Consider the following 27888-nt stretch of genomic DNA (forward strand, 5'->3'; position numbering starts at 1 on the left):
GCGGTGGCGCCCCATCTATGGAATGCGCTCCCCAGAGAGGTCCGCCTGGCACCGTCGTTATTTGTTTTTCAGCACCAGGCTAAGACCTTTTTATTTAAAACTTATTTTAATTGTTAAATTATTGAATTAATTAGGATTTTAACATTTTTAGCCAATAATGCACCAGGGGTTTTTAATTGTTTTTTTAATTGTTATATTATTATTTATGTATGTTTTTATGTATTCTTTGTGAGTTGCCCCGAGGCTTTGTTGCGATGGGGGCAGCATAGAAATGTTTTAAATAAATAAATAAATAAATAAATAAAATTATTGTGGTTACTGGGTTACCAATAGGCATTACCTATTTTCTTCATCGTCTTGCATCTAAGAACTAGCAATGGGACTTGTCTCCAAACAGAGACAGTTGTTTTTATCATATAATCATGTTGCTGTCTTTACATCTGTGTGTGCTCCCATCCCCTCTCCCTAGCCAAAGTTGGCCAACTTGTAGCAGATGTATGCTGATGAAGGATAAATACAGCAGGAAGATACATCTCCACTAGAGGGTCAGTGGTACCCAAATAACAGCTGAAATTGTGTTCATGTCTGGAATGAAGCTGTTCACTCAGCTTCTGCTCTTGGAAATGGACTTAGACTTGAAGCAATGGACTTCACAGAAGTTGTAAATGCCAAACAAAGGCTGAGTGTTGAGTTTAGTTTATAAGTAGCAGGGAAACTAGGTATTTACTACTTGTGCAATTATCATTCTATTGCTGCTTACAGTTATTGATAAGATGTGTGGCAGGTAAACATTCCAATAACCTTGCCACTGTTTCATGGTTCAAACAATCTAGCTCTTTCCATTCTTAGCACTATGCTAAAAACCTTTTTCTGAAACCTTGCACCCCAAGTTTTTTCTGGGGTGTATAATCAGGCAAATGCCTCCTTAGAGAAATCCCCAAAGGCAAAGGGACTGGAACTTCTTTTTGCTCTTTGGGGTTATGCAAGGCACTGGCAATATGATGTTAGGTAGCATGAGCTGAATCTAATTCTTGATGTGCGCACAGAATGAATATGTTGGAATGGAACTTCTGCATCTGCTTCTCCACACTGCAAACCCCAGTTGGGGAAACGCTCCAGAGATCTGGAGGGCAGAAGTCCTGTTCTTCTCTGCAAAGAAACAGAGAAGATACAGAAGTCCCATTCCACCAGCAGAGACTGTTCCATGAACACAGTGAGGAAGCTGGATCCAAGCCACCACTGTTCTCCTTGTTGTATCTATAAAATACTGCTCTACTGGAGCACTCTCATTCCAAACTTCACAAAGAAAAGGATGGGTATATTTCAAAAAAAGAGAACAATTTTTAAAAGCACTTCCATTCCTTTCATAATAAGACTTTGGAACTGATAAGAACTCCTTCTGAGGGAAAAGCTCCTTCTGTCATTTTACTTTACTTTATTCTATTGAGCAAAGAAAAGAGTTGAGCAGAATGACTATTCTTTGGAAGGTAGGGAAATTAAAACGTGCAAGAAAATGTGGTTGAATGTAGTTCTTAAACATGAATCCATGTCTTCCTATTGCAGCAAAAGGCTTGAAATCACACTAACTAGGAATAGGATATATAATTTTCAGTGATCATGAAAGAGAGGACAGGAAAATGTTAATTGCTTCATATGGTATGGCATCTAATAATGCGGAAACTAGGACACAAGAAGAGAAGGAGGAGTCTACTAAGTTTCATTTGGAAATTGTTGGATGCACAGTAACAAATAAAAATCTGCATGTGCAACTCCCATTCTCCCCAACTATGATTGTAGTTGTAGTTCAGCACATCTGGAGATCACTTGTTTAGGGAAACTGATCAGTCTATGTCTTCTGGTTCTTGTAATTATTTTCTTCCTTATTCTCCAGGAAGATATATTAGTATATTACTGTTGTTGTTGACATTTATATACTGCCTTTGTTCCTCTTGCAAGGAACACAAGGTGACTTACATAGTCCATTTTATCATCACAATAACCATGTGAGCTGGGTAGGCTGAGAGTCAATGAGTGGACCAAAACTACCAAGTGTGCATCATGGGTACTAAAACCTGGATCTTCAGAGTCGCATTCCATCCCTCTAACCACTGTACCACAATGGCTTTCAATTCAAAATCTTCTGTTTCTGTGTTCATCAGATCAAACTTCCTGTACTGACTTCCATCTGCAGTTAAACTATGATATCATGCCAGGTATAGAATGCATTCAGTGTGGTCCCTTTCACATAATTAGAAATGGATAGCATACCTTTGAGCCTTTGTCATTGATAGGAATGCAGAGTGAGATCAAATGCGGCATGACAAGAGTTCCAGTTGCGCTATAAGATATCCCCCATCTCTCTATAGCCCTCTTTACCTGCCCAAACTGTTTAGAAGAGCCTCTCAAGCCTCCAGAGCCAATTTTGAGGGGGCTGTGTGAGAACTGGGAATCACGAGAGCTGTTCCATCAGTGGGAAGAGTTAACTGGAAACCATCCTGATACCAGGTCAGGCTATCAGGCCATCTAGGCAGAAATGCCTATGTCTGGCCAGGCTTCCCCAACACTGTGCTCTGCAGATGCTTTGGGCTACAGCTCCTAGCATTCCTGGCCATTGGCTGTGCTGGCTGAGACTGAAGGTGTTGAAGCCCCAGACACTGGGAAGGCACCACTTTGGGGAAGGCTGCAGAACTCTGTGGGTTTCGCATCACCTGATACTTGAACCTTGGAACTGGTGAGGCCAGTGACCGAATCTGGGACCTTCTGCATGTAGCATGGGGGCTTTACTATTGACCTATAGCCCCTACACACACAGAGAGAGAGAATGGGAGAGGGAGGTTATGCTTCCCCTTCTCTTTCACAGTTTAAAGGTTTCCGAGTAGGACTACAGCTTGGTAGCATGGTAGAGGCTGCTTTAACAAAGTGCCAGTTGGGCAGCTGCATTCACTCACTGTATGCTGGCAGCAACACCTTTCTGTTTTGCACACATTCCTTCCTATATGTTCCGTTTTCTTCTATAGGTATCTGCCAGAGTCTTTCTGGTTGTAGGAACTGGCTTTTGCAACTTTGCTGTTCAATTCACTATTATTTTAATTGATGGCTGGAGGCTAATGTATGGAGGAAAGAACAGTAGAGAGTCCAAGACCAGCTTGTTTAAGATCATGATGCAGATGCTCGTTTTTATGTTAAATCTTACATTTGATTGATTGATTGATTGATTGATTGATTTATATCCTGCCTTTTTCCTACAAAGGGCTCAAGGCAGCTTATATCTCCTCCATCTTATCCCCACAACAACAACCCTGTGAGGTAGGTTGGGCTGAGAGTCTGTGACTGGCCCAAAGTCACCCAGTTGGCTTCATGGCTGAGCGGGGACTAGAACCCAGATCATCTGAGCCCCAGTCCCATGCTCTTAACCACTACACCACACTGGCTATTCCTGTTTTTGGACTCAAGTAGAATTTTTTGAAAGGAAAGGAAAGGAAAGGAAAGGAAAAGTGAACACTGGGTCTATTCACATTTGACTAGGAAAGGGAATGCTACCTGTCTCTGGAGCAGTACCTACTTTGCATGCAGAAGCTTCCCCAGCAGTTCCAGCTTCCTGTGTCCCTGTGATGGTGTTCAAACTCCATCACAGTTTATTTCAGGTCTGCATAAACTAAATTCTCCAACAGTTTATTGAGCTTCTGATGAACCTTCATAATTTTTACAGGTTCATGTGTTTGATTTGTTGAGTGACACATTTCCTGGGTTTATCTGGGGACTTTTTAAAAAAAGAGTTTCATGATTTGCAATGAGGTCGCAAGGTCTACACAGATGCAGAATTCAAACATTTTTTATATTTATTTTTGTATCCAAATCTGTGACCTAGGTAAAACATAAAGGGAGCATGGCTTCCTGATATGAGACCACAGGCCTCTCGGGTACCAGACGATGAGGGAAGGAGTCTGGACAGGCATAAGGATAACAGAAGTGTCCATTTCTGCCCCTCTCCAAGGTGGCTTTTGCAATCTCAGAGGGTAGCCCACTCCCTTAAATATATATGATATACACTGAAATTCAAATAAAATACATCATAATGTCTAAAACATTGATATAAAGCACTAATACTGTGGAAGAACATCCAATCATGAATTCCCAGCTGCTGTCAATTCGGTCAACATGGCAAATATGGAATTGATCTAAAGCGTGCAGTTAACAGATACACCTTGGAGAACTTGCACAAATGCAAGTTATTCTTATGCCTCGTTAGTGAAATTCTTCCCTAAATGCATGATGTTCTGGACCTGGTCCTTAAAGGTAGATGTTTTCAAGCAGATGTAACAGAATATATGTCCTTTTTTTAGCCCCTTAGATATTTGAAGACAATTACCATGTCTCTTCTTGGTCTTCTTTTCTTCAGGCTAAACATGCCCAGCTATTTCAAGTGTTCCTCATAGGACTTGGTTTCCAGACTTCAAGTGGTTTCCCCCCATTCTCTTTCCTTCACAGGAACAAGGCAAAATTGGTGTAGTCTTCAATATTGGCACTGTAGATATCTCCATCAAAGAAGAGAGCACCCCAGTGAATGATGGCAAATACCATGTTGTGCGCTTTACCCGAAATGGTGGCAACGCTACACTTCAGGTGGATGGCTGGCCAGTGAATGAACACTACCCTTCAGGTAAATGTCTAATGAATGCATCTTTTCCCCCCTTCTTTTCTTTCTTGAGCTACTAACCCTGCCCTTTAAAACAGTAAATCGGTGTGTGGTGAACAACTCCACAGTGCTGTCTGCGACTGAAGAACTAAACTGATTTTTTGAAAAAAATGAAGAAAACATAACATTTCGGGTATTATGGATCATGTTGGAAAAAAGAAAGTATTTGGATGAATGCACGTTGTTTAAGAAGAGAAGAGGCAAATATATGTGGTTTATGTAATATATAAAAATAACAGATTTATTATGTGAGGCCTCTCATGTAATCTGATTCTGTAGAGAGTGGCAAAAACCGCAGTACATTACCTGCATACCCTGGAGCATTCCTGTAGATGTTATGGGGTGACAAGAAGAATACTTCAATGTAAGTTGGTACAGACTGCAGTCCAAATGATTTGGCAAACTTATAATTGCTACTTGTGGCTATTCTTAATCTATGAGAATAGGAAAATGGGAAGACACAGAAAGGCTGTTTAGGAACTTGTAAGTATTCTGGATCATAGATACTTGCACTCCTTATTTTTGCTTTTTTTGTATTGTTATCATCACGAGGAATAATACTAAAATAAGAATAATATTAATAAAAACCCCTGTTAGGGTTAGGGTAGCTCTACTGAACATGCATTTTTTTGGAATTTGAATATCAAACATTTCAGTTTTAACAATTTTCACTTAAATGATTGTTAAGTCTGAAATATAACATTCGTTTTTTTTTTCATGAAATTAAGATAGGAAATTGTTGCTATGTACCTACTGAGACATCTAGGATTTTGTTTTATTAGTAAAATTAGAGCATCTTTTTGCCATAAGATTGTTTTTGAACTATGTTTGCATTAGGTCGGTATCTCACTCACTTCTGCTGCTGAAGAAATCTGTTGCATAGCAAATGTGGAGATATATGAAAGTTTTGCTTTTGTTCACAATCAAAGTTCCAGTGCAAGTGCAAGCATATGTCCATCAAAAATATCTGTAAATCACAGAACACATGCTCACACTTATCTCATTCCTATATCTTAGGCTGAATTATACACATTTCCTAAGTGGCTTAAATTTCTTCAATAGACTGAATCAGTCACACTTTTACACTAATAAGGGAAATTGCAAAGGTTAGGGAATGTATGTACATTCACAGAAACTTGTGCAAAACTTCCATAAAATTGGTGCTCAATATGTGCATATTTCCTGTTTGTGTGGTGCAAGCAGTGATTACTAACACAAGCAGCAATCAAGTATGCCACTATTGATGAGATGGTGCTAGGGGAATTCTGGTGATCTCGAATATCACCTGTTTGTCTATACTGTCCAGTTAAACAATTAGATTTGGCCAAGCAGAAAGTCAGCAAGTGGGATGAGAAGAGATGGGTAGGAAATTGAGAAAGAAATTCAGATTTTGCCAGTTGAAGGCATATTGTGCTTACTGGGCATGTGTTGAGATTCTCTGAGCTTAACTTTGTTGGCCAACATATATGCTGACTGGTTGGAATAGAACAATTGATCGATTTTTTAAAATGGCTTGGCATCTTGATAGCATTTAAATAACTTTTCCATGAACAGCAAGTAGATCCTCCCTTTCTAGTATTAACTAACTGGTTTGTCTTTCCTCATGATATGTAATCTTATTTGCAAGCAAAGTAACAGTGAATACAAAGGAATATAATAATTTATGTGATGTCATCTATGTTATTTGACGATCTTCCATTGGTATTAATGAGGCTGTTATGCACACAAAAGAAGATATGAAAAACAGAAGAACAGAAAGCAGAAGGTTTATTGATTTGCACTAAGAATCAAATTTGGCTTTCCCAGCCAATGCTAGGCTTTAAGCAGCAATGGCAAATATGGCTTTCCAGGTGTCTTAGCTATAGTTCTCACACGCCCTAGTCAGCATAGCCAATGGTGAGAAATCATGGAAGCCGTTGGCAAAACATCAGGAAGGGTACAAATTATCTACCCCTGTTTTAAATAAGTCTCCCCTTTCTTCTCTCATTTCCCTTAATCCTCTGTGATTTTCTATTATTTGTCAAATAGCAGGAGAGTTGGAGGTACAGAACTCAGCTTCTCAAAAACTCAGCTATGACAAACACCACTTTTAGACTTGTGAGAAGTAAGACAAATTTATTTATTTATTTAGGAAGCTTCTATGCCGTCCCATTTGCCGAAGCCTCGGGGTGGCTCACAACAATAAATAAATAACAATATAAAAACAATATAACAATAAATGTCTCCTTGTTATTGAGCATCCTACTTTCCTTTCCTCTGTACCATCTTTGGGACACTCCTAAGAAACACAGTTCAATATAGATCTTAAAACTGCTATCCTTAATGCATTTGACAAAATGTGTTGGAATAACTTGCATCTAGTATAGTGGGCATGTTTCAATCCACAAATAAAGTTGGAAGGGGTTTCAGGAGCTTAGAGCAATGCACCATGGCACTGTCGAACACCTTCAAGTGCATCTCATTCCTCTTCCAGCAAGTACTTTTGGAGGAATAAGCCATGCATAGTGGGTGATGGATGGCAGTTGCAACCAAAGCATCTAATTCGGAGATTGGCAACCTGTTGCCATCTTTCTCTTCAGAATGTTCTGTGCAAAATGTTGTTTCTGGGAGATTCATAGGCTGCAAAGCCTTCAGGACAAATGATTCAGGCTTGAGGTAAAGGGTATTAATGTTTTCTAGATGAGGGTTGAGCAGAATTCAGTCTTGTAAGAGCTACCTTGTTTTTTATTAGAACACCCAAATCTATCAGCATGGTTAGATGCAACAAATATGCAAATGCACTTAGGATGAAACAGCATGGTATTTCTGAGCATATTTTGAGCCTAGGAATTTATTTTCAGCAACACAATTGAGCTGAGTTCAAACTTTAATGGAAAAGTTCACTCCCGAGTTACCCCATAGTTTTTCATTTCAACAACCTGACTAAGATGGAAAAGTCATTTTCTTATCACTATTATTAAACAACTGGAAGTCAGAAACTTGGCAATCTCCTGAAAATTACCCAGAGTACTACCAATAGGTCCCAATCTGGCTTCTTCTACCCACTCATTTCTAGGTTATAGCATTATCTTTTACATATCATAATCAAAACATTTTAGTTGATTCTGCAGCTAAATTACTCTATTAATGAATCTAATGTGAATCACCAAAAAGTAATTGGTACCCAAATCGCTTTTAATTTCAACAAAGCATCACTTTTTATCAGAAAGATGTGCCAAAGATGTGGCATCTTAAATAGTTTCTTTTTCCTTTTCTGTTACACTAGCCTGCCTCCAAAAACAAATTTCTCTCTTCACTCGTTCACACACGTGAACGCTCTCCCTCTCCCTCTCCCTCTCCCTCTCTCTCGCACACAAACACACAAACACACACACACACACACACACACAAGAAATAGGTCCTCTAGTTATACCACACAGTTGAAAATTGTCTTCCACTAATTAAACAATTAGAACCTTAGTTGATTACTATACTAATTTATTAACTTGCAGCCCATATAGAGAAAGAAATAGAGGACAGAACAGTAAAGCATTATCAAGAAAAGCATTCCAAAGTTTTTGTCTTGAATTGGCATATATCTGTAATGGATCCCTCAGTCATTATGCTTTTGGCCAGCCAATTTTTGTTAAAATTTGCAGGGAAGGAAATGTGAGGTTTATTGCATGCTGAGCCACTGCAAATGATAAGTTTCAAAAAGGAATCCACAGTCTGGAGTGGAAAATTGGGTTGTTTAAATAGACCCAAACTTTGTGACTTCTCTTTTTCTCTTCTAAAGTCACACCAAAAAAATATCACAGTTTGTACTGTGATTTGATTTTTTAAAAAAATTCTCCATAATGTAGCTCATGGATGATGTAAAGAAACAAAGCAGTCCCTAACTTCCTTGGGATAGCTTATATATATTTGCTGGTATTTGATGCCATAACCTAAAGGGCTTATTTATATTCTGTTTCTTCACATACATGCATGCACAATACAAGCTCTTCTATCTCAATGTCTGAGGAAGGGCTGGTGAACAAATGTGGATAATTAGCAGTTCAAATACTCAGGGATATTTTTCACTTAAGGTTATTTTAAATGGAGGCTACCTAGTGAATTAAGATAATAAAGTAATTCAGATAATTTAACCAGGAACACTGAAATTTGGTGCATCAGTTACTGGATATCATGAATATAGCCATCAAAAGTTAAAGAGTTCAAAGACATTTCAGGAGTTCTTTGTGAATAACTCCCAAATATTTTATTTTAGGTAGAATGTTGTTAGCTGATGTCCTGCAAAGATTCTTCAGTGCTATTCTCAAACAGCTTTAACCAATGGCATCCCGCTTCTGACAGAAAGCTCTTTGAAAGGAAATTTCTTTTGATTCTCTCTCCAGATTCCCCAGTGTCACATTCTCACACTTTTCCAAAGAGTCCCTCAACTCTCTGGAGCAGGTCTGTGGGGAAATGAGGGGGAGCTGTATGAAAGAGAGGACATGGTCAAAAATCACCGGTCCCCATCTGGCTGATGAAAGTTTCTGCTATATCAGGATGTCTTCTCTTCCGTCAGTGGAGTGAAACCAGTGGATGAAGCTCAGAGGCATCAGAATTTTTCTATTATTTATTTATTAGATTTTTATTCATTTTTTAGGTTTTTAGCCTGTCCCATTACCTACACAAACCAGAATGATGGTTTAAGCAGATACTCAAGAGGGAGAGAAGTTACAATTTTTTTTATCATAACAGCCCTACAATATTTTAGGTCATGCTTTTTCTGCCTGAATGATAACAGATCAGTCTTATCCCCATGAAACGTTTGTAATGAAAATGGAAAAGTCACCAATACCGCTCAAGTTGTCAGAAGAAGAGATCTGGAAATGTGTAATACATACAGTGATGCTACCAATTGGCAAACTTACTTAGGATTCATTTGAATCTGAACCTGGAATTATGGGCAACAATGTTAAAGATCTTTAAGGAAATGTCCTGCTCCAAGAGTTCCTAAATTCTTCTACCCTGAATTTACAGTGGTTTCCCGGATGCTGGAGCCTGTGGGGTTTGGTGGAGTAAAAAGGGAGGGAGATCTTTTTCCCCTCGCTCCCTTCTTCCTTCCATCCTCTTCCCTTTTCTTCTTGTGTAAGCTATTATGGTAGCAGACTGTGACAGGGAAGTATCTGCCCATCACCTACTGCCTCAAATGTTTCTACAGCTGTTTTCTAGAAGATGAGATCCTTGGGAAATGTGGTTTTCCATGACAGATTTCTCACCATTGTGTTTCAGCATGTGTGTACTATTTTTTTTTCAATTGCACATGTTTCACCTTTCTAGCAGAAGTGCCTCAATTGAAGTTGAGGATTCATCTGAAGGACAGTATTTGTCTTGAATTGTCATACTTAAAAACTAGAGTTAATTCTGGATATGCAGCTTTTTGTGTTATCAAGTTTTCTCTCACATTTGTGGGACTGTATACTCAAGCTACATACACTTATTACTTGATCTGCAGTTATTTGAACTTCAGATTGTCTAAGTGGATAGACCAACAGTTATTAATTAAATGAGCAAAGAGATAGCGGTGCCACTTGCCTCAAAGCACAGCTGTCAATCAAGATGGAATTAAGATGAAGCCAGTCCAGTGGGATGGATGGACTCTAAAGCTTTGTAGCTCTGTGTAAAAAGACAAGAAAATGGGGAAAGCAATTGGACACTGACAAAGCACTTTTATAAAGTATCCAATTACATCTCACATAGTTGCAACATCAGTGCAGTTCATTTGCAGGGACAGGTAAGACAGAAGGCCAGAGATCAAATTTAAAGGAATGCATTACTAGCTTGGCTAAGCTTTGAGAAACTGAAGGAATAATCCTTATCTTGAAAGGTCATGTCTTTGCATGCCATGATTGTCTCTGACATCCCACCCTTGTCCCTAATGGGGAGCAACCCTCAAAGCAGAAGTGCAATGCTGGTGTGAGCTGAACCAGTGGGGACCCCTGAAAAGCACCTTCTTGTTCTGTCATGTTCTGGAGGATTGCAGAAATCGCTATGAGATGGAAGAGTGAGCATAACAGCCAGTTGCCAGGCAACCAAGTGGATGTTTCCTGTCTTGTAATACTGCATTGCTGGGGAAGAAAACCACCAGCACAATGCAGCAAGACAGTCCCTTGGCCAATAGGCTGACGCCTTCTCTCTCTTCTCCTCCATTCAGAGTGAGGGAAGTGCAAGAGATTTGCTGGTCCCCCATACTGTTGCCATGTAGCCAACCCTTATTGGATAAATGATACCATGCCATCCTAATCAGCTGGTGGCACATATCCAACAGAAAGATATTGTGTGTGTGTGTGTGTGTGTGTGTATGTCTGCATACTGCACACACATACACACACATCCTTCTGTGTAAAATATATATTCAAGGAAGAATAATTTGAAACTGATCTATTCATTGTTATTGCGGATGCATTGGCTGAAATGCTGTAGAGTCACCAGCTTCAGGTGCCGTGAGAACTTCATTTATCATTGTTCTGAGTTTATTAACATTGGCTTTTCTAAAATCCAGGGTACATACTTGGCAACATTTGGCCTTAGCTTCCTTTAGAATCAAGAATTCAAGCATGGCATGGTCACTTTCCCCCAGAATTCCAGTAACTGCTACTTTGTTCACTAGGTCTTCCCTGTTGGCTAGTATCAAGGATAGCCATTCCTCTTGTTCATTCCTCCACTTTCTGTCAGAAGGAGTTATCAGCAACACATGTTAGGAAACTCTTGGAGGGGCCATGTTTGGCAGAATTTGTCTCCCAATAGATTGAAGTTCCCCATAACGATGACATCACGCTGCCTTGAAACACTGACTATTTGCTTTTCAAAAGTTTTCATCCTCATCTTCTTCTTGACTGGGTGGTTGGTAATAGACTCCAATCACCATGTTCCTTTTACACCTTGCTCCATTATATTAACCCAAATGGGGCCACCTAGCTAATCCTCCTGTATTTCTGTGCAGAGATCTGAATCTTTAATGTATATTGAGACTCTGCCTCCCTTTCTGTTCTTGAACAGGTTATATCCTTCATTTGCTGAATTCCAGTCATGGGGGTCATCCCACCAAGTTGGAATTATACATATCAGGTCATATTCACCCTCCTGTGTTAAGAGTCTGAGTGTATTATGTTTGTTTCCCAGTCTCCAGATATTATCATTCATTCATTTATAATATTTATATTCCGTCCTATACAAAAATTATCCCAGGATGACTTACAAAACCTATAATAATTACAAACAGTAACAGTTCTTCCACTGCAGGCTGCCCTCCAGTCTCATCCTTGAGTAACTGAGGGTGGTTCAAGAGTTCCACTGCTTCCACTGGCGCAAAGTGTCTTATAGTTCTTCTGCACCTGTCACCCTTTTCCAGGAAGTTTCTTCCTCATTTTCCCTTCCTTCAGGATTCTCCTCTTCTGCCTCAGCTTGCTGTTGCACTTCTAGCTTCTTTTCTACTCTTAGCTGTTTATCTTCCATCACTCTCTCTAAAAAAATACCACTTCATCTTCTTTTACTCCCTTGAGGGTGAGGACTCGCTGCTCTAGTGCTCACACCTTTTCTTCTTGTTGCACATGTATGCCATGTCGACCTCAGGCAAGAAAACAAACATAGCACAGTCATTGCAGGTCACCACCACTGGGAGGTCTTCTTGGTCCATTCTTTCTGCTACCTTTTTGATTCTAGCTTGCTGAGCCTGTGGTGACAACCAGTGCTTTCTCATGTCTTCCCTGAAGGTTAACAACACAGTCCTGCCAGTAAGTGGGAAGAAAACAAAGTATGTGTGTGAGGAGGGAACTAAGGGGAGGAAAGAAAAAAAATTAGGGACCTCCCCCTTTACCTCCCCTGCCATTTTCTGGGAGCTTGGCTGCTTGTATCCCAGAGTCCCTAGACCAGCTGCCCCTAGATCATCTGGGGCAGCTTCCTCTGATCTACTCAGGTAGCAGTCAGAAAACAGAATTAATGTCTGGTAGGACAGCTGAGCCACATGTCTTCTCCACATACTAAATTTCTTGCATGGAACCTATTTGAATCAGCACCTTCTGGCACAATCCTAGGCAAGTTCAGACATTTAAAAATGTCCTCCTATTCCCAAGCTGTTGTAGCACTTTTGTCTGTGGAAACATGCAGAGCACTACACCCTTATATTGTCTTGTGCTACAGGATGTGTCTGTAATGTGCAGTTCTTTCAGATTGCATGGACTGTGTTCATGCTGGTAGGAACTACCATGAGGATGTAAATAGCCCATGTGAGCCAGAAGAACAAAAGAGGCACTACCTGTTTCTGTAATAGCAGTTGATACAATTTCAAGTTGAGTCCATGTGGTTAATAAAGAGTGGTCCTTTCTTTTCACTGTGCTTCTATGATAATCAGAGGTGCTGTACTAGTTTTCCTGCATTCACATGGGTTTGGATGAGAGGAATTTCCAGGTCCCTTTCAGCTGTGTAATTCTATACATTTGGGAAATTAAATCAACAAAGCAACACTTCCATCACACGGACAGGAGCTAACACATGAGGTATTATAATTCCAGCACTATTTGGCCACATATGCAGATACTCTTTTTCCTATTGGAGGAAAATCAGCTGCTCAAGAATCATATCAGTGGATGTTTGCATATGGCCTCCATAGTGGCATTAATAACAACACAACAGGAAAACTCAGAAATTGTTGCACATTTGAGGCAAAGGAAGCATCCAAATGTGTGCCCTTCTCTCTCCTGTTTTCATATTGCTCTTCTGTGTGTCCACCGTGGTGATAACAACCACAGAACACACTCTTGCTGGGAGGAACTTCATGGGTGATGTGTGCTGAGAACTTTGTTTAGGCCGCATCTCAGTCTGCTTTATGATTTAGAAAATGGAGTCTAGCCAATGTTCCTGCTGGAGCTAATACAAGTGGTGGAAGCTTTTGGCATGCTTTTATTGCAGATTATAGTCAAGCCCATCATGTTTTGAATGTTTTACTCTGGGATCCAAAATGACTAAAAACACAATCCTCAAATAAGTAAAGAACCTGGGATAGCTCAAAATATTAGAAATAGATATTGTCTCTTGTGAAAGATGCAAGAAAGCTAGGAATCTAGCTTTTCATTCATTTTGAGACAAGAAGCATTTGCTCCTTCACCCCACCCCTTCTCTGTTACAATGTTTCTTTTCAAACAAAGTTATCTGGGGCCTTGTCAAACATGGAGTTTATATTAAAATAAGCTACATTTGTGTATAAATGTATTTATCTATGCAATGCCTCTTTGAGTGCAGTAGGAACAGAAAAACAAGCATAGAGGAAAAGGAACAAGGGAGAGTGGAGAACAGTTCCATTGACATCAAACCTTGCTTTCATATTTAGAGCTCTGTTTCAAAAAGCATCACAACTGTTTACATTTTGAGAAGGAATTAGGAGAAATGTGTTTAAAAAAAACCTGGATTTACTCGCTTTGCACCTTCTGGGCTGCACGTAGATTCAGGTGCAATCTCCATGCATTTCCCAGCTTGCAGTGTGTCTTATGAACAAAATAAAAAGAAAACATGCATATTTTAAAAATGTGAACAAATATACTTTAATCACTGGGAAGAGGATGTGCATTTATTTCAGGCGTTCCACACAACTGATGCACAGATTTGGAAAAATACATACAAAAATATGCATGAATTTTCATGCAATAAGAAAAAAGCAAAGCTTGTAATGTGGTAGGGGCTCCATTTGGAACAAATTTTGAAATGGAAGCCAGGGGACTTTGGTGATCTTGAGCTTTGCAGACTTCCGCAGCCACAATTTTAAGAGATTTTTGCTTTCAATGCATGCAGGCACACTTATTTAAAGCCTTGCTTAATAGGGGGTCAGCTTATACCATGTGCCCCATCACAACCCCAGCCAGGGAAAGAAATGCCCTTTTTCAAATAGGACACTAATGTCAAGCTGACTCTGATAATAACTATAATACCAGCAGTGTCATTACTATCAGTCATGCTTGCAGGGACAGTGATGATCTAAGTAACAAGTTAACTTGTCCAGTTCTTAGAAAGAGACCAGAGCTCAGTGGTACATTTTGCATGCAGAAGGTCCCAACTTCATTCTCTATTCCAGTTTTTTTTAAAAGCATCCATGACCCCGTGATGGAAAAATTCTCTGTCTGAGTCCTTGCAGAGTCACTGTGATCTAAAATGGACTGGCCACATTGGCTGATGGCTCTCATCTTAGAGGGATGGTCTATGCCCTCCAGGATGCAGTCAGAAACTTTAACTAGCTGGCCATGGAGCTGAGCCTTTTTATGCTAATGGAATTCAGCAGCATGAACAGCTCTTTTATAGTTCTGACTAAAGTCCAGAACTATACACTGTCCCAGTAACATGGAGCCACCAGTTTCCATGCCATATTCCTGGTCTGGCTCTTTGCTCCTGTAACATATTATAGACTGCCCTGACTGGGCAGTAAAAACTCAGTAGAACTTTCTGATCCGATCCCTGTATTTCTTCCATTTCCTCCTCCTCTTTGGCATCAAGTCCATCTGTAGCAAGTTGAGCTAATATGCAGATACTGTTCTTGTCTTTTGATGGCAGCCATCAGCACAATTTGGCTGCAGGGGGTGTTGCAATTTGCAAAAATGAGTTGTATTTTCTTATTGGCAATTCTCTGCAAGTGGACACAATTGCAGGCCCTGTCAGCTACATAATCCTGAAGAAGCATGTTCCCATCTTGTCAATACTTTTGGCAGTACACCTATTAGTCTCGTTAGCCCAGCAGAGCCATGTTCCATACTTATCAAACAATGTGGCAATTCCTTCTCTGCCCAGCTTTACCCCAGAAGTGCTGCAGAGGATGAAGACAGCAGGTTCTTTGACATGCAGGGAAGATGGATCTGCTAGGCTGAAGGAGAGAGTGTGTGGAGAGGAGTAAAGTGACAGGGATATTTACAAAAGGGCTCTACAAGACTACACGGCAGACTGGCAGAATCATGAATATGCACAAATCATGAAAATGAACACTGAAATATATCTTTTAAAATTATGAATATATTTGCATAAATGGCAAGGTCCCCACAATTATGTGTAATTAGCAGAACTCAAGGGGAAAAGTTGTCTCCCCTTTTTATTCCTGAACCTTGAAAAAAAATATCCAGTACAGTCCACTACTGCATGCCAGAATGGGAATGCCACAGAATCTCATTTGACTTGATTGGAAAAGAATTCCCAGCATCACACAATCCTATATTTTTATTTGTCCAAAAGAAAATGATGCAGCAACTGTGCTGAAGCATCATCATCATCATCATCAGGTGGTGTTTCAACCAGGACCTGGATGGAACATGGTGCCTGAACCCAAAATATGTTACCTGACATTTCATGGGAGAAAAGTTGGGTATAAGTGGAGTAAAAGTAAATGAAATTCATATTTTATTCCAGCAGTTGTAGTTCTGATGCCCCAGAGCAAACAGGAGCAACCCCTCAATACACTATAAAACATTGGTTCTTTCCGGCTTAAAATGGATCTTATACAAGCCCTGCAACAAAGATGTATAGAGTTTGAACTGAAAGGAATTCGAGTTTCTGCTAAGATGCCTCCCATTCTGTCCAGCTCTTACTCACCGCACAACTTCCCCTTTTGTCTCCTTCCTCAAAAGACTTAGATTTTACAGAATGGAAAGTCCATTTTGTATGTCACCTCCCCACTTAGGGGTGCAATGGGGAAGTTGTCTCTTTTCTTCTTGGCTTCCTTTCTCATTTTATTTAGCGTTTTATCAGCTAGTATTCTCCATTCTTTCCCACCTCTGAGATTTCCCAGACATGAGATAAATAGCCCTGTATCTTACAAGCTAAATACAATTACCGCTATCAAAACCAGAGCCTTTCTCTCCTTGTAAATGTCTCCTGGAAGCTGATAAGCTGTTCAAGGCAAACCACAGGCTTCTGCTTAATCCTGAGATTAAACATAACCACCCAAAAGACATCAAAAGATAATATTTGGGGGGAGACAAAGGGTTGTAGGGAAAAGCTAGATTCTCTCCTCAGATAGGAAAAAGAGGACATACACACAACTCAAGGTTATTTGTAAAGGAATTAGCCAGAACATAGAACAGCTTGCAATTATGATGGGGCATTTCATCTGATAACATTGTTGTAGCTACTAAAGGTGGGATTTAGCAAGGAGACCTCCAGGACCAGACCAGGAGCAGAGAAGGAAAAGTGCCTGTGGAGGTTTGGGGCTGCTTGTCCAGAAAGCATGCGGTGTTGGAGATGCTCAGCACAACATGCTGCATAGTCGTGGTGCTCACTCCAGTGGCTTAGCCGGGCTGATCATTCCTCCAGAGATGACGGAGTCCCAATTAAAGCAGGAGGAGGCTTATTTATCCACTAGGAATAAAGGATACAGAGTTGCTCTACATCTGGAACTGTTGTCAAACACATGATTTCCAGGACAGAATTTCAATCTCTCTCTCTCTCTCAGTCACTCACACATAGGCCCTCAGGTTTCTGGTTTTTTCTCATCTCTAGCGCTAAGGAGTGCTTCTTCACAAAGATATCCCTGACCTATGGCTGCCCCTGAAGAGACTGGAGAATAATGAGTTAGAGAACCTCAATCATGCCCAAAGAACAGTGTAACATCTTAAGGCCAACACAGTGACAGTGTTCATATGCCACTTTAAGCCAGGAACCCTGACTTATTCAACCACACTGGGACCAAGCAGTAAGCTCATGCAATCAGCTTGTTTACTTCTCCTTACTAGTAGGAAAATTCAAGGAGCAGAAGCTTTGGCCAGTGTCCTACATACATTCACCTGGAAGCCACAAGACAATCCTTTGCATGTGCATCCAAAAATAAATTCCTTGGAGTTCAATGTGATTTATTCCCAAGCAAGCATTGCTGGCTAACTGAATTTGTTAGGAGTTATTTCCAAGTAGATATGTGTGCATGATCGCAAGATGAATTCAGATATACAAATACACACACACACAAATGCACACATAGTATATAGTGTAGTAGGAATGCTTGAAGAATTCATTCCTTATGAATTCCAATAGAAATTGACCTTAATGCATCTTCCAGATTCATGCACTGAACAAAATATACCTTGTAGTTACACTCAGATTGTACAGTTCTCCAAATGTTGCATTGTAGCTCTCAGCTGAAAAAAATGCACCAACATGTATATTAATAATAACATAATATATATTAGATATTTGGAACACATGTTTAGATATTTAGATATCTTTCACAAATATATGCTTTGTGAAAAAAATGCACCACGAAATACAAATTTAAATACCTATCTTCCCTTGGAGTTTTACCAAATGATTTGCATATTAGAGCAGAAAAAGAATGGGATTGATATTAGAACGAACATGGAAATGATTTACACTGGAAATAGGTCATTCTGCCCATCCCTTATGCATAGTGGAAAAGTAGTTCATGAGTGCATATAGTAGATATGCATATAACATACCATTCATACATATAGCAATGTACCACATGAAACATATGCCTATAGGCTTGATTCCTGCCATAATTCTACTCTGGGCAGGGAGGATATATATGAATAATTCAATTTTAAAGAGAACAATGTGTGTGGGAGAGAGCAGTATGTCCATTTAGGGGATAATATTGTACTACCAAGTGGAACCCAACTGGAACCCAAACTCAAACTTAGAGGTGTCCGATCAACCAATGCAAGATGTGGAAAGGACAGCACCTACCCACTTTTCAGCCTCTCTAGCAAGGGTGCTTTGGAGCAGGCTCCATGCAGGCCTTGTATTCTGGCTTCACTGGTCTCTTGCCCTCTCTGTCCTCCAAACCCCACCCCTTTCCTCCTCTGCAAGCTTGCTCTTCTGACCTCCTCTGGCTCCTTCTACACCTGCTGTGAAGGGCAGAAGGAGAGGTCCAGGTCTCTGACTCCGCTTGACTTCAAAGCTGGGAATCCAAACAGTCCCTTACAATATGTCCCTCTCTGTGGAATACTCCGCCAGCTGGTGTCAGGCAGGAGATAACATTCCTTTGGTTTGTTCCCTGCTAAAGACATAGTTATTTAACTCAGCTTTTCCTGAGTGGCCAGTCATGCTTTTACTTGGTATAACTTGATTTAAAATATTTTTATTACTTTGTAGTTAATTCTTATTATTTTTGACCACTCACCACTTGGGAAACTTTTTTCAGATACACTGCAGTTAATACATTGTGTGCATAAAGTCAATACATGACATGTTACATGGTAGAAGAGGTTACATTGCACCCTGCCCTATCCTACATACAGGAGATACAAAAGAGGAATGTGTGAACCTGCCCAGTTTTGAGCACCTTGAGCTGTTAGGAGCTGTTAACATTTTCAGTATATTCAGAGTGTGCCCTCAAGAAAGTCTCTAGATCCCAGCATGGTTAAGCTCCCTATGTTCTGAGTCTCAACTGTTCCTGTGAGTTGTTGGAGACCCCTAAAGCTGCACTCCATATTTGATGTTTGCACTTTTTACTTTTTCATATTTTACTCATTTTTGTGAGACTTTTAAATGAGACCTCAAATGTTTCCCAGCAATCTGGACTGGAAGCTGACAGCAGCTCCTCTGATGCATTGGATGCATCTTATAAGGAGCCCAAAGTACATTAAAAGGCAGACTTAATAAAGCAGCATTGGAAGATGCCTTACTTAGATGATGGCACTCTAACATATGTTGAAAGATCTGCCAAGGGGAACAATTAAAGCACAGAAAGCTGATGAAATTGAGAGCTGACTGAAACTTGTCACTGCAGGGTCAGAATGTTTGCATCACATTTGTACAAGCCAAATCAAACTACAGAAAGTGTTAGGCGGCACATGCATACTCACCCCCTTATTCCAGACCCCCGAAACTTCTGCAAACAGAGATTTGTACCTATCAAGCCCTCTCTTTCATTTTCACAAGGATGAAGTAGTGACATCCAGTCTCAGAGGCAGCATGCCCATCTAGAACAGTTGCTGGGGAACATGGGTAGGAAGGTCTTGAAGCACTGAGGTCCTGCTTGCAAGTTTCCATTTGCAACTACTTCATGAACAGAAGCTGGAGTAAATGGACCCTTAATCTGCTCTAGCATGGCTCTGTTCCTAAGATTTGATGTTATGATTTCTCCAGTTTAATACCTCTTTGGTCCTCTGGTTCACTCTGCCTACCCAGATTTTAACTAGGAGAAATTCTGAAATTAGTTCTTGAACTGGAGTATACATTCAATTTGATTCAGCCTTCAGTTCCTTCTGTTCATTTTCTTCTCCCTCCCACTTTCCCATATACCGTACTATATTACTGAAATACCCATCTACATTAACAAAATTCGTGAAAAGCAAATTTTCTAGACATGATTCCTTCAAGGTTCTTTTTTTCTAAAGTGTTATGCTGATATTGGAAAAGCACCACATAGAAAGAGGGTGATGATTAATGGCATTTACTGAGTAGTGCTTATAGTGTCCTGCTCTGACTAGAAACCCAGGTACAAATCCTACCTCCATGAAGGTAATTATGAGAATAAAATTGGGGTGGGAAAGCAATAATCATGTCCACCATCTTGAGTTTCTTGGGGGAAAGGTAGAACAACAATGTACTGAACAAATAAGTAAATAAATAAATATGGCTGCTGCTAGAGAAGGGTCAGTACTTAGTGGTATAGCAAATATTTTGTATGCACAAAATCATTCAATCTCTAGCATTTCCATTTTTAAAAGTTTAGCCAGTGATGTAAAAAAACCTCTGTTTTTCCCTTTGGAACACCAGTGCCACTAAGAGTAGAAAATGATGGGCTAGATAGAGAACTAACCTGACTTGCTTAAGGCAACCTCTGTTACATTTGCAATCCAACCTTTCTATCAAGAACTAGTGCATAGATGAGTAGCAGGCTAGACTGGGAAGGACTAAGTCAAGGTTACCTAGTGAGCTCCATTAGCAAGTAGGAATTACTCCCAAGTTTTTAAGAATATTTGCATCCCACTGCAACCTTAATTTCTAAGATGGCATACAACATAATTAAAATCAGTACCTATGCTAAACAGTACATCAGATTGGCCCTCAAATGCACTGAAAAAATGGAAAAACTAGAAAACTGATACATATTCAAGGAACTGTACAAATCAGGAAGGGGGGGTAGAACAATGGGGAATTCCAAATGCTTTAACGTCGCTCCAGAAGCAAAAGCATTTTGCAGTTAGAACTACAAAATTTATTTGTATTTATTTATTTATTTTTCAATTTATATCCTGCCTTTTTCCTACAAAGGACTCAAGGCAGCTTACATCTCCTCCTCCATCTTATCCCCACAACAACAACCCTGTGAGGTAGGTTGGACTGAGAGTCTGTGACTGGCCCAAAGTCACCCAGTTGGCTCCATGGCTGAGGGGGGACTAGAACCCGGATCGTCTGAGTCCCATGTACGTGCAGAGAATTTTAGGAACATCCCTCTGCTTGCCTGCCTGCCTGCCTGCATGTCATTTCTTTCATGAAAAAATATGATAAATCTGTCTCACAATTCCACTTGAAAATATTTTACATTTTGTTTTTCTGGACATAATTTCAATTACTGGTTATTTTGTCCTTTTGTTCCTTACTCTCCAAATCTTGTTGGGTGTTCATCAATCTCATTCGCTACAAGTAAAATACAGAGGAGGCGGGGGGGGGGCGGGAGAGAGAGAGAACAAAAGAAAGAAAAATAATTATTTATAAAAGTATCCATGTCACTTCTGTATGTGCCATTTCTCTTGTTAAGCCAGCAGTCAAACAGGGAGCAGCAAGGAAGGTATTCCTACATTAAAAGGACAAGCAGCATTGACAAACCAATGCTACAGACGTGCACTAAAACTATATCAGGGCGTTTTGTATCAGATCTCACAGCATAAGGAACATTGCTGGAGCATTGACCAAAAACCAGTCCGTACATCCATCCATGTGGCAAGGAAACATGAATGCTTACATGGTCCCACTAGCGATATATGGATTTTGTTAAATCCATTCACCTGTGTTTTGCAGGTTGTCAGGTGTCTTTCATTCTGTCATTTACTCACTGACAGAATCAGATTGGTTAGGATTTTTTTTTTCTTCTTTTAGGGATGCATGAGTATTTTGTTCCATTTGTGCTAACATGCATTAGCTCTAATTTGTGTGTGTATTACTTCACCTTGGAACACATTGCCGCCACCCCAAAAAAGGTAACCCCTCCCATGAACACACATGAACATCTGAGAGCCCATGGAATCCTCTAGGAATCTGTTGCAGGTTTCTCTGGCATTTTTAGCACCAATGGCACATTATGCAGCTGTGCATGCATACCGGTGTATCATGTTATGTCACATTGGCCATATAACATGGAGCACCTGTATGCATGTGCAGTCTGTGCTATCTCCTCCTCCTCTTTATGAGAAAGGCTAAGATGAGTTTTTCAGGGACACATCCATTTCACCGACTCAGGTACAGGAATTGTGGAACTGATGATGCAATTGACCCTTTCTGCACGGATCTATTCCTTCATAGTAAAGCCATGTGAAATGAATTACTACTGGTTCACCTGCCGATCCTTGTACGACATTTTTATGCTGTTGACTGCGAAGCTAATGTGATGAGGGGTGTTATGGCAGAGATGGAGAAGCGGGCCTATGCAGATCATCGTGCAATGGGAAAATGGCGTGTGACAGTTCAGCTCAGAGAACCTCCGGGTACGCATATTGCTACATTTCTCTGTCAGGTTACTTCTGTTTCAGTTTCTGGTCAAATGGAATAATAACGACACATATTCTGCACACAGACACACACATGCACCGCTCCTCAGATGTCCCCAACAAACAACAAACAGCTGGCCAGAGGGCTTGGCAGTCTGAGCAATGACTTCGTGTTTCCCAGACCCCGCTGCCTGCAGAAAGAACAGTGCCAGCTGCATTCCCAGGCCAACTCAGATGACGCGCAGTGACAGAAGGAGCTTAGCCACACATGTCAGTATTTCCTTTGCTCAAGGAAAGTCATTCAGATGAAACAATAAGAATTATTTTAAAAGGGAGAAGATCAGTTGCTGACAAACATGCCCCGAATTAATGATCTCAAGGCAGGATCTGGGAGCAAGTGATATCTGAATTCAACAGTCAAGCCTCATTTTTTCCAGTATCTTCTGATAAGCTATATACAAATTTTGTTAAATCCATTCCATCTGAAGTTGGTGGATTGTGAGACACCTGCCATTCTATCACCCACTCACTAAATATTTTTTAAATCCTGAACTTGTGTTTGTGCACAGTTCCATACATTTGCCCTTGCAAAAATCTAAATCCCACCCCAAATGCACAAATTGCCCCAGAATGTATGTCACCTATGCTGGCACCCGTGCTGATTTTTTGCCGTCTTTCATTAACACTTTTGTGATTTATGCATTTTAAACACTTTATTTATAATGGCAGAATAATTATTTCAAAGCTTTCTCTTCTCTTGGCAATAAACTGGTTTGATTTAATAAGTAGCAAAAAAAAAAACCCCTATAATTGGATCAAACAGTGCTTATTTTTACTACAGATGGGTCATTTTAATTTGGTTCAGATGTATTTACTCCAACAAAAGTAGAGGATAAGTTCTGATCATTTCAGCCCTTACCTATTTTACAAACTTTACAAATGCTTGACGGCTGGAAATACCTGGCTTCTTCCAAACAAAAGTTGTTCTTTTGCTTTTATTTCTTGGTCAACTATACTCCTTCATGTAGACCCCTTTCTCCCAGCTAGTGTACTATTACTTTACAATGATTGTGTCTAAGTGCCATGATCTCAGCTGTGAGCAGCAACAGACACAGAGCCAAATGCTTTAGGAAGGCCATGGTGCAAGCTATAGAACTACTGGATCTGGGCCCCTGCAACCAAGATAGACGGACCTGGTTTTCCTGGAGGAGCCAGCAACCTTGGTATAAAGATCCTGGAGCTTCCAAGGCTCCACTCATCAACGAAAGCAGTGCATCCTCAGCAGGAGGATTGCCGTATGCTAGGTTTATTTTATTTATTTATTATTTATTTATTTATTAAAACATTTCTATGCCGCCCCTTGCCGAAGCCTCGGGGCGGCTTACAGCACAAAATAAAATACAATAAAATACAAAAATAACAATATAAAAGTAACAATATAAAATAAATAACAATATAAAAGAAGTCTCCCTGGCCAGATAAATAAGCAAATATTGTTAACAATTAAAATGACGCTTAAATAAAAAGGTCTTCGCCTGGCGCCGAAAAACAAATAACGGCGGCGCCAGGCAGACCTCTCTGGGGAGCGCATTCAGACCACAGAAATGTTTCCATTTATTCCTGCCACTTTCAAAAAGGAATGCCTCAGAACAGGTAAATGGGCAGGGCATACTGTAAAGAACTGCTTGAGTGCTAGTGCTGGTCTGTTTGGAGCTGTCCAAGTGCTACCTGTTCTTCCAGCTGAGTGTCTGGTTCACAGCTGTTGTGTCCACCTACAACACAGCGGGGACCCTGAGGAATTTTCTTTTGCCTTGTGGGCTCCTGCTAAGGTCAGAACAGGGCAGCAGACCCTGTTTCTGGAATGTGAAAGGTGGAAAATAAGTGTGAGCTTGACTAATATTGTGGCGTACAGAATCTGAGCAGCTGTACATTGTGTAGCAAGGAACTGGGAGGACAGATTTAGTAGTGGACTGAAAGTTAAACGTTGGAAGGGCTTTACAGTAATAAAGGTTATTTAGGGCAGAAGAAACTTAGGGACAAGTTCACTTGAGTAATCTTAGGACTAACTTTAGTTGACTTTCTTCTCTCACTCCACTGCAGTCTTGCCTGCTAATTTTGTCTCCAGTTCCTGGTTCCCTTTCGTGCCCATGTTACCTTTTGTTCCAAAGCCTGTGGTTTGAGGTAGCCTTGGCATGAAGTTTAGCTCTTGACAATAAAAGCATCACAATGTGAGGAGTGAAAGAAGAAGGCAAGATTTAAAGGAAATAGCAGGATCAGAAGGAAAGAGGAGGTCAAGGTCATCATGGTCTAGAAGAAATGTGAGGACAGAAAAGAAAAGCAGAACCAGAATAGTAAGTTCTATAACTTTTCGAACAAGGAATGCAGTGAGAAAAATAGCTAGGAACTGAAGCCAACCTGAATAATGAAAATAGTTTACTTTTCTGTTAAAGTCCTTTAATAATGTTTTTACAATGGAAGGAAACTGAAGAACAAGTAGGTTATATCCACAAGTCTGTAGAAAACTTGGTTCTGAAACTAGAGGGCCTGGCAATTTTGTGCAAGGCCATCTGTTCTTATTTGATGGTTCATTTTCCCTTATAAAGACTCATTTGAAGATAGATTAAAAACCATTTGAACATAAATATTCTTCACGGCGAATAACAAGTGATACTGCAATATAAGGTCAAACCTGAAAATGTAGTATTGTGTTCCAGGATGCACTGTAAACTTAGGGGTGAGATTCAAACTATGGGGGACTGTAAGGATAGTTGTAAAGGGTCTTAGGAGACAGCACCATCCAGAAGCACTGTTGAGAGCTCTGCACAAAATGAAGCTACTACAGCACTGTCCCTTATAGAGGTACAAAAATAGCACTCAGTCTTGGGCAGGCCTCATACTGAAGACATGGGAGCTTGATTTTGGATGGGCAAGAGAGCATTTTTGCTGTTGTCTTCAGACTCACAGCTCCTGCAGCTCTACCATTCCCAACTGCCTCAACATACATGTGTGGACACTTTTGTGCTGGTCAGTTATAATCAGTAGATATTTGGCCTGTGCTACTTTGTGAAAAGAGGCAATGATGACAGAACGTGCTTGTATGCCAGTGTGGATTTTAAGGACATCGAGTAAACTAAACTTCATTCAGGATCCTTTAAAATGTAAGAATAGGTTGATGGTACTATATTTCTGTATATTTTGGTCCTGAGCCTAGGCTTTGGCAAGCATTTCCCAGACTTGGAAGGACTGTTCAGTGCTCAGTAGCACTGCTAGCCTCTTTTGGCAGATTCAGGGAACTTCCAGTCCCTAGGGTATAAGAAAGCTCTATAGAAATTCCCAAACCAATTGATAATGGTTCATACACTCATGGTATATTAAATGCAACCTGTCTCAACCCTTACTCAGTTAAGTTTCCTGTATTCAAATATCTTATACATTGCAACTTCATATATCCAAATGCCTTAAGGAATACTCAAACATTAACCATTGTTTAGCTGAAACTGCCTGTCTTTGGCTGTGTGCTTGCTTCAATAGTTATGTAATGACTGTTCATCATCTATTCTTGTAAATGAACAAACAAATTTAATCCTCCAAAGTTTTCTTCTCTTTAAAAAAAAAAAAAGGTGCGATTTATAGAGCTACCTTGATTTTTCAGCACTTGAAGAAGGAGGGGTGGAAGACAATGTATTACTGTAATAGGAGTGTAGAGTTGTAACTGTGCAACCTATATTCATGTGCCAACTCTGCCATTCACTCCTTGCAGAGCTGTCCTGCGTGGCTGGGTCAGACTCCAAAGGCTAGTTAATGAACAGGCAAAGATCAAGCACAGATACATTGGCTCAGCAAGACATCCGTTCCAAGCAGGAATAGTCAGTAAATAGGCAATCGTCAAAGACATGGTTTTACCAGGCAAGAGGGAAAATTCCAAGAGAGAATTCTGAGGGGTAGCCAAGATCACAAACAGAATAAATAAATAAATAATCAGTCAAATACAAAATGCAGTCAAAGAAGCAGAGTCAAGCAAAAGTCCAAGGGCCAGTAGCATGAAGATCCAGTCACAGAGCAAGGTTAGAGGTACAAGACATTGGAGTTGGGAGAAAGACGCTATTTTGAGCATCTAGTACAGCTCACCGGAATGTTTTTTGTAGGCTGAGCTGCCAGGGACCCACCCAGGGTTCATCAAGGCAAAGGAGGGCCTTGCTAGTGAAGAGGCCTTTCCTCTTAAAGAGTATTTTCCTGAAAGTCTGCACTCCTTTGTCCAATATCCTGTTTTCTCGGCATCCAAAATCAGAGCATGAACACTGTGGATTGGATCTAGAGTTTGTTTCCAGGCCACTCTCTGAGTTTGGGATGCTCCAGCCAGTGCAAAGAAGAGGTGATTTTTGCCAATTCCCCTTCCATCTTCCCATCCTGTTCTAGAAGTCCCTTAAAGCTACAGCACATCAGAGCATAGACAAATGCATGAGGACAGAGAATTGGTAAAAATCACTGCCTGCCCCAGGCTTCCAGTGGAATTATCAAGTGAAGAGCCTTCTGCAGATGAATGGGACACAAGGCTTGGACGGAGTTTGTAGAAAGCCCACACTGTGGGCTTCCAGCAACTGGTGTTTGCAGGTGTGCTGTTTCTGAACATGGGAGTTGTAATGAGCTACCAAGGCTCATTAAAAGCTGTTCCTAGACAATTCCTTCATGAGTTAGTCAAATGCCATTTTACAGCCATGAAAGCTACTTCCATACAGCATAGTCTTGGATACAACGGTTTCATTAGTTGCAATTTTAAACCAATGTTATTGTACCACTATGAAGCCTTACTTTTGTTTTCTTGGATGCCAAATTGCACTACCTTCCTTGTTAACTTAGGACAGATTATTTCTTTTTCTCAACAACATTCTTATTAGCAGCATCTTCAAGAGCCTGACAACTTATCAGGTTGTATTAATATTCCACCAGGAAGTGAATGCTTTCTTCCTGACTGCTGCAATTTACTGGAACCTTTGAGCCACTTTGCTTTGCTTTTAACAGCAGTACATCATCATTACTGGTTTGTGGATCAAGATGCCACATTTGTCAGTGTCTGAATTGCTCTTTTAGTTTGGTGGCTTGAGAACCTCTTTTGGTTTAGAAACTGAGCTAATGAAATAAAGCCTGTCTGGATGGATGTTTTTGTCTAATTGTTGGTGTTTTCAAAAAAAAAAAAGAAAAAAGAAAGAAAAAGAAGAATGAGAGCAAACTGTTACTTGTGTAGGAGTAGAAAACCCTGGTCTGCTTTTGAAATGCTTAAGAAGAGCAATATAGCAGCAGAACTGCTAAGAATCAAAGTACTGTGTACACTAAAAGTGAGGTGGAAAAGATAAAATGCATGGTAATAATAGCAATCATAACCATAATAAGGATAATTTCCTGGAATAATGCTTATGTTGATTACTAAGGGTAGAGCAGGGTGACTTGCACTGTATGGAAATGCACACTTGTACTTTAAAAATGCAGTAAAACAGATGAATCATGCAACCAATATAGTTAACTCAACAAAAA

General features: G+C 40.2%; 1 protein-coding gene across 17 annotated transcripts in view; it reads left to right on the forward strand.

The window, feature by feature from the left end:
- NRXN3 (neurexin 3) overlaps window positions 1-27888 on the forward strand; it is a 1430678-nt gene that overhangs the window by 1228849 nt on the left and 173941 nt on the right. For all 17 annotated transcript variants that reach the window (XM_044437223.1, XM_044437237.1, XM_044437228.1 and 14 more), the window contains one exon: window positions 4489-4660. In XM_044437223.1, the coding sequence (XP_044293158.1) occupies window positions 4489-4660 (172 nt within the window). The remainder of the gene's footprint in view (window positions 1-4488; window positions 4661-27888) is intronic.

Source organism: Varanus komodoensis, unplaced genomic scaffold (assembly GCF_004798865.1).
Source record: "Varanus komodoensis strain SLA01 unplaced genomic scaffold, ASM479886v1 scaffold3, whole genome shotgun sequence".
Classification (NCBI taxonomy): Eukaryota; Metazoa; Chordata; class Lepidosauria; order Squamata; family Varanidae; genus Varanus; species Varanus komodoensis.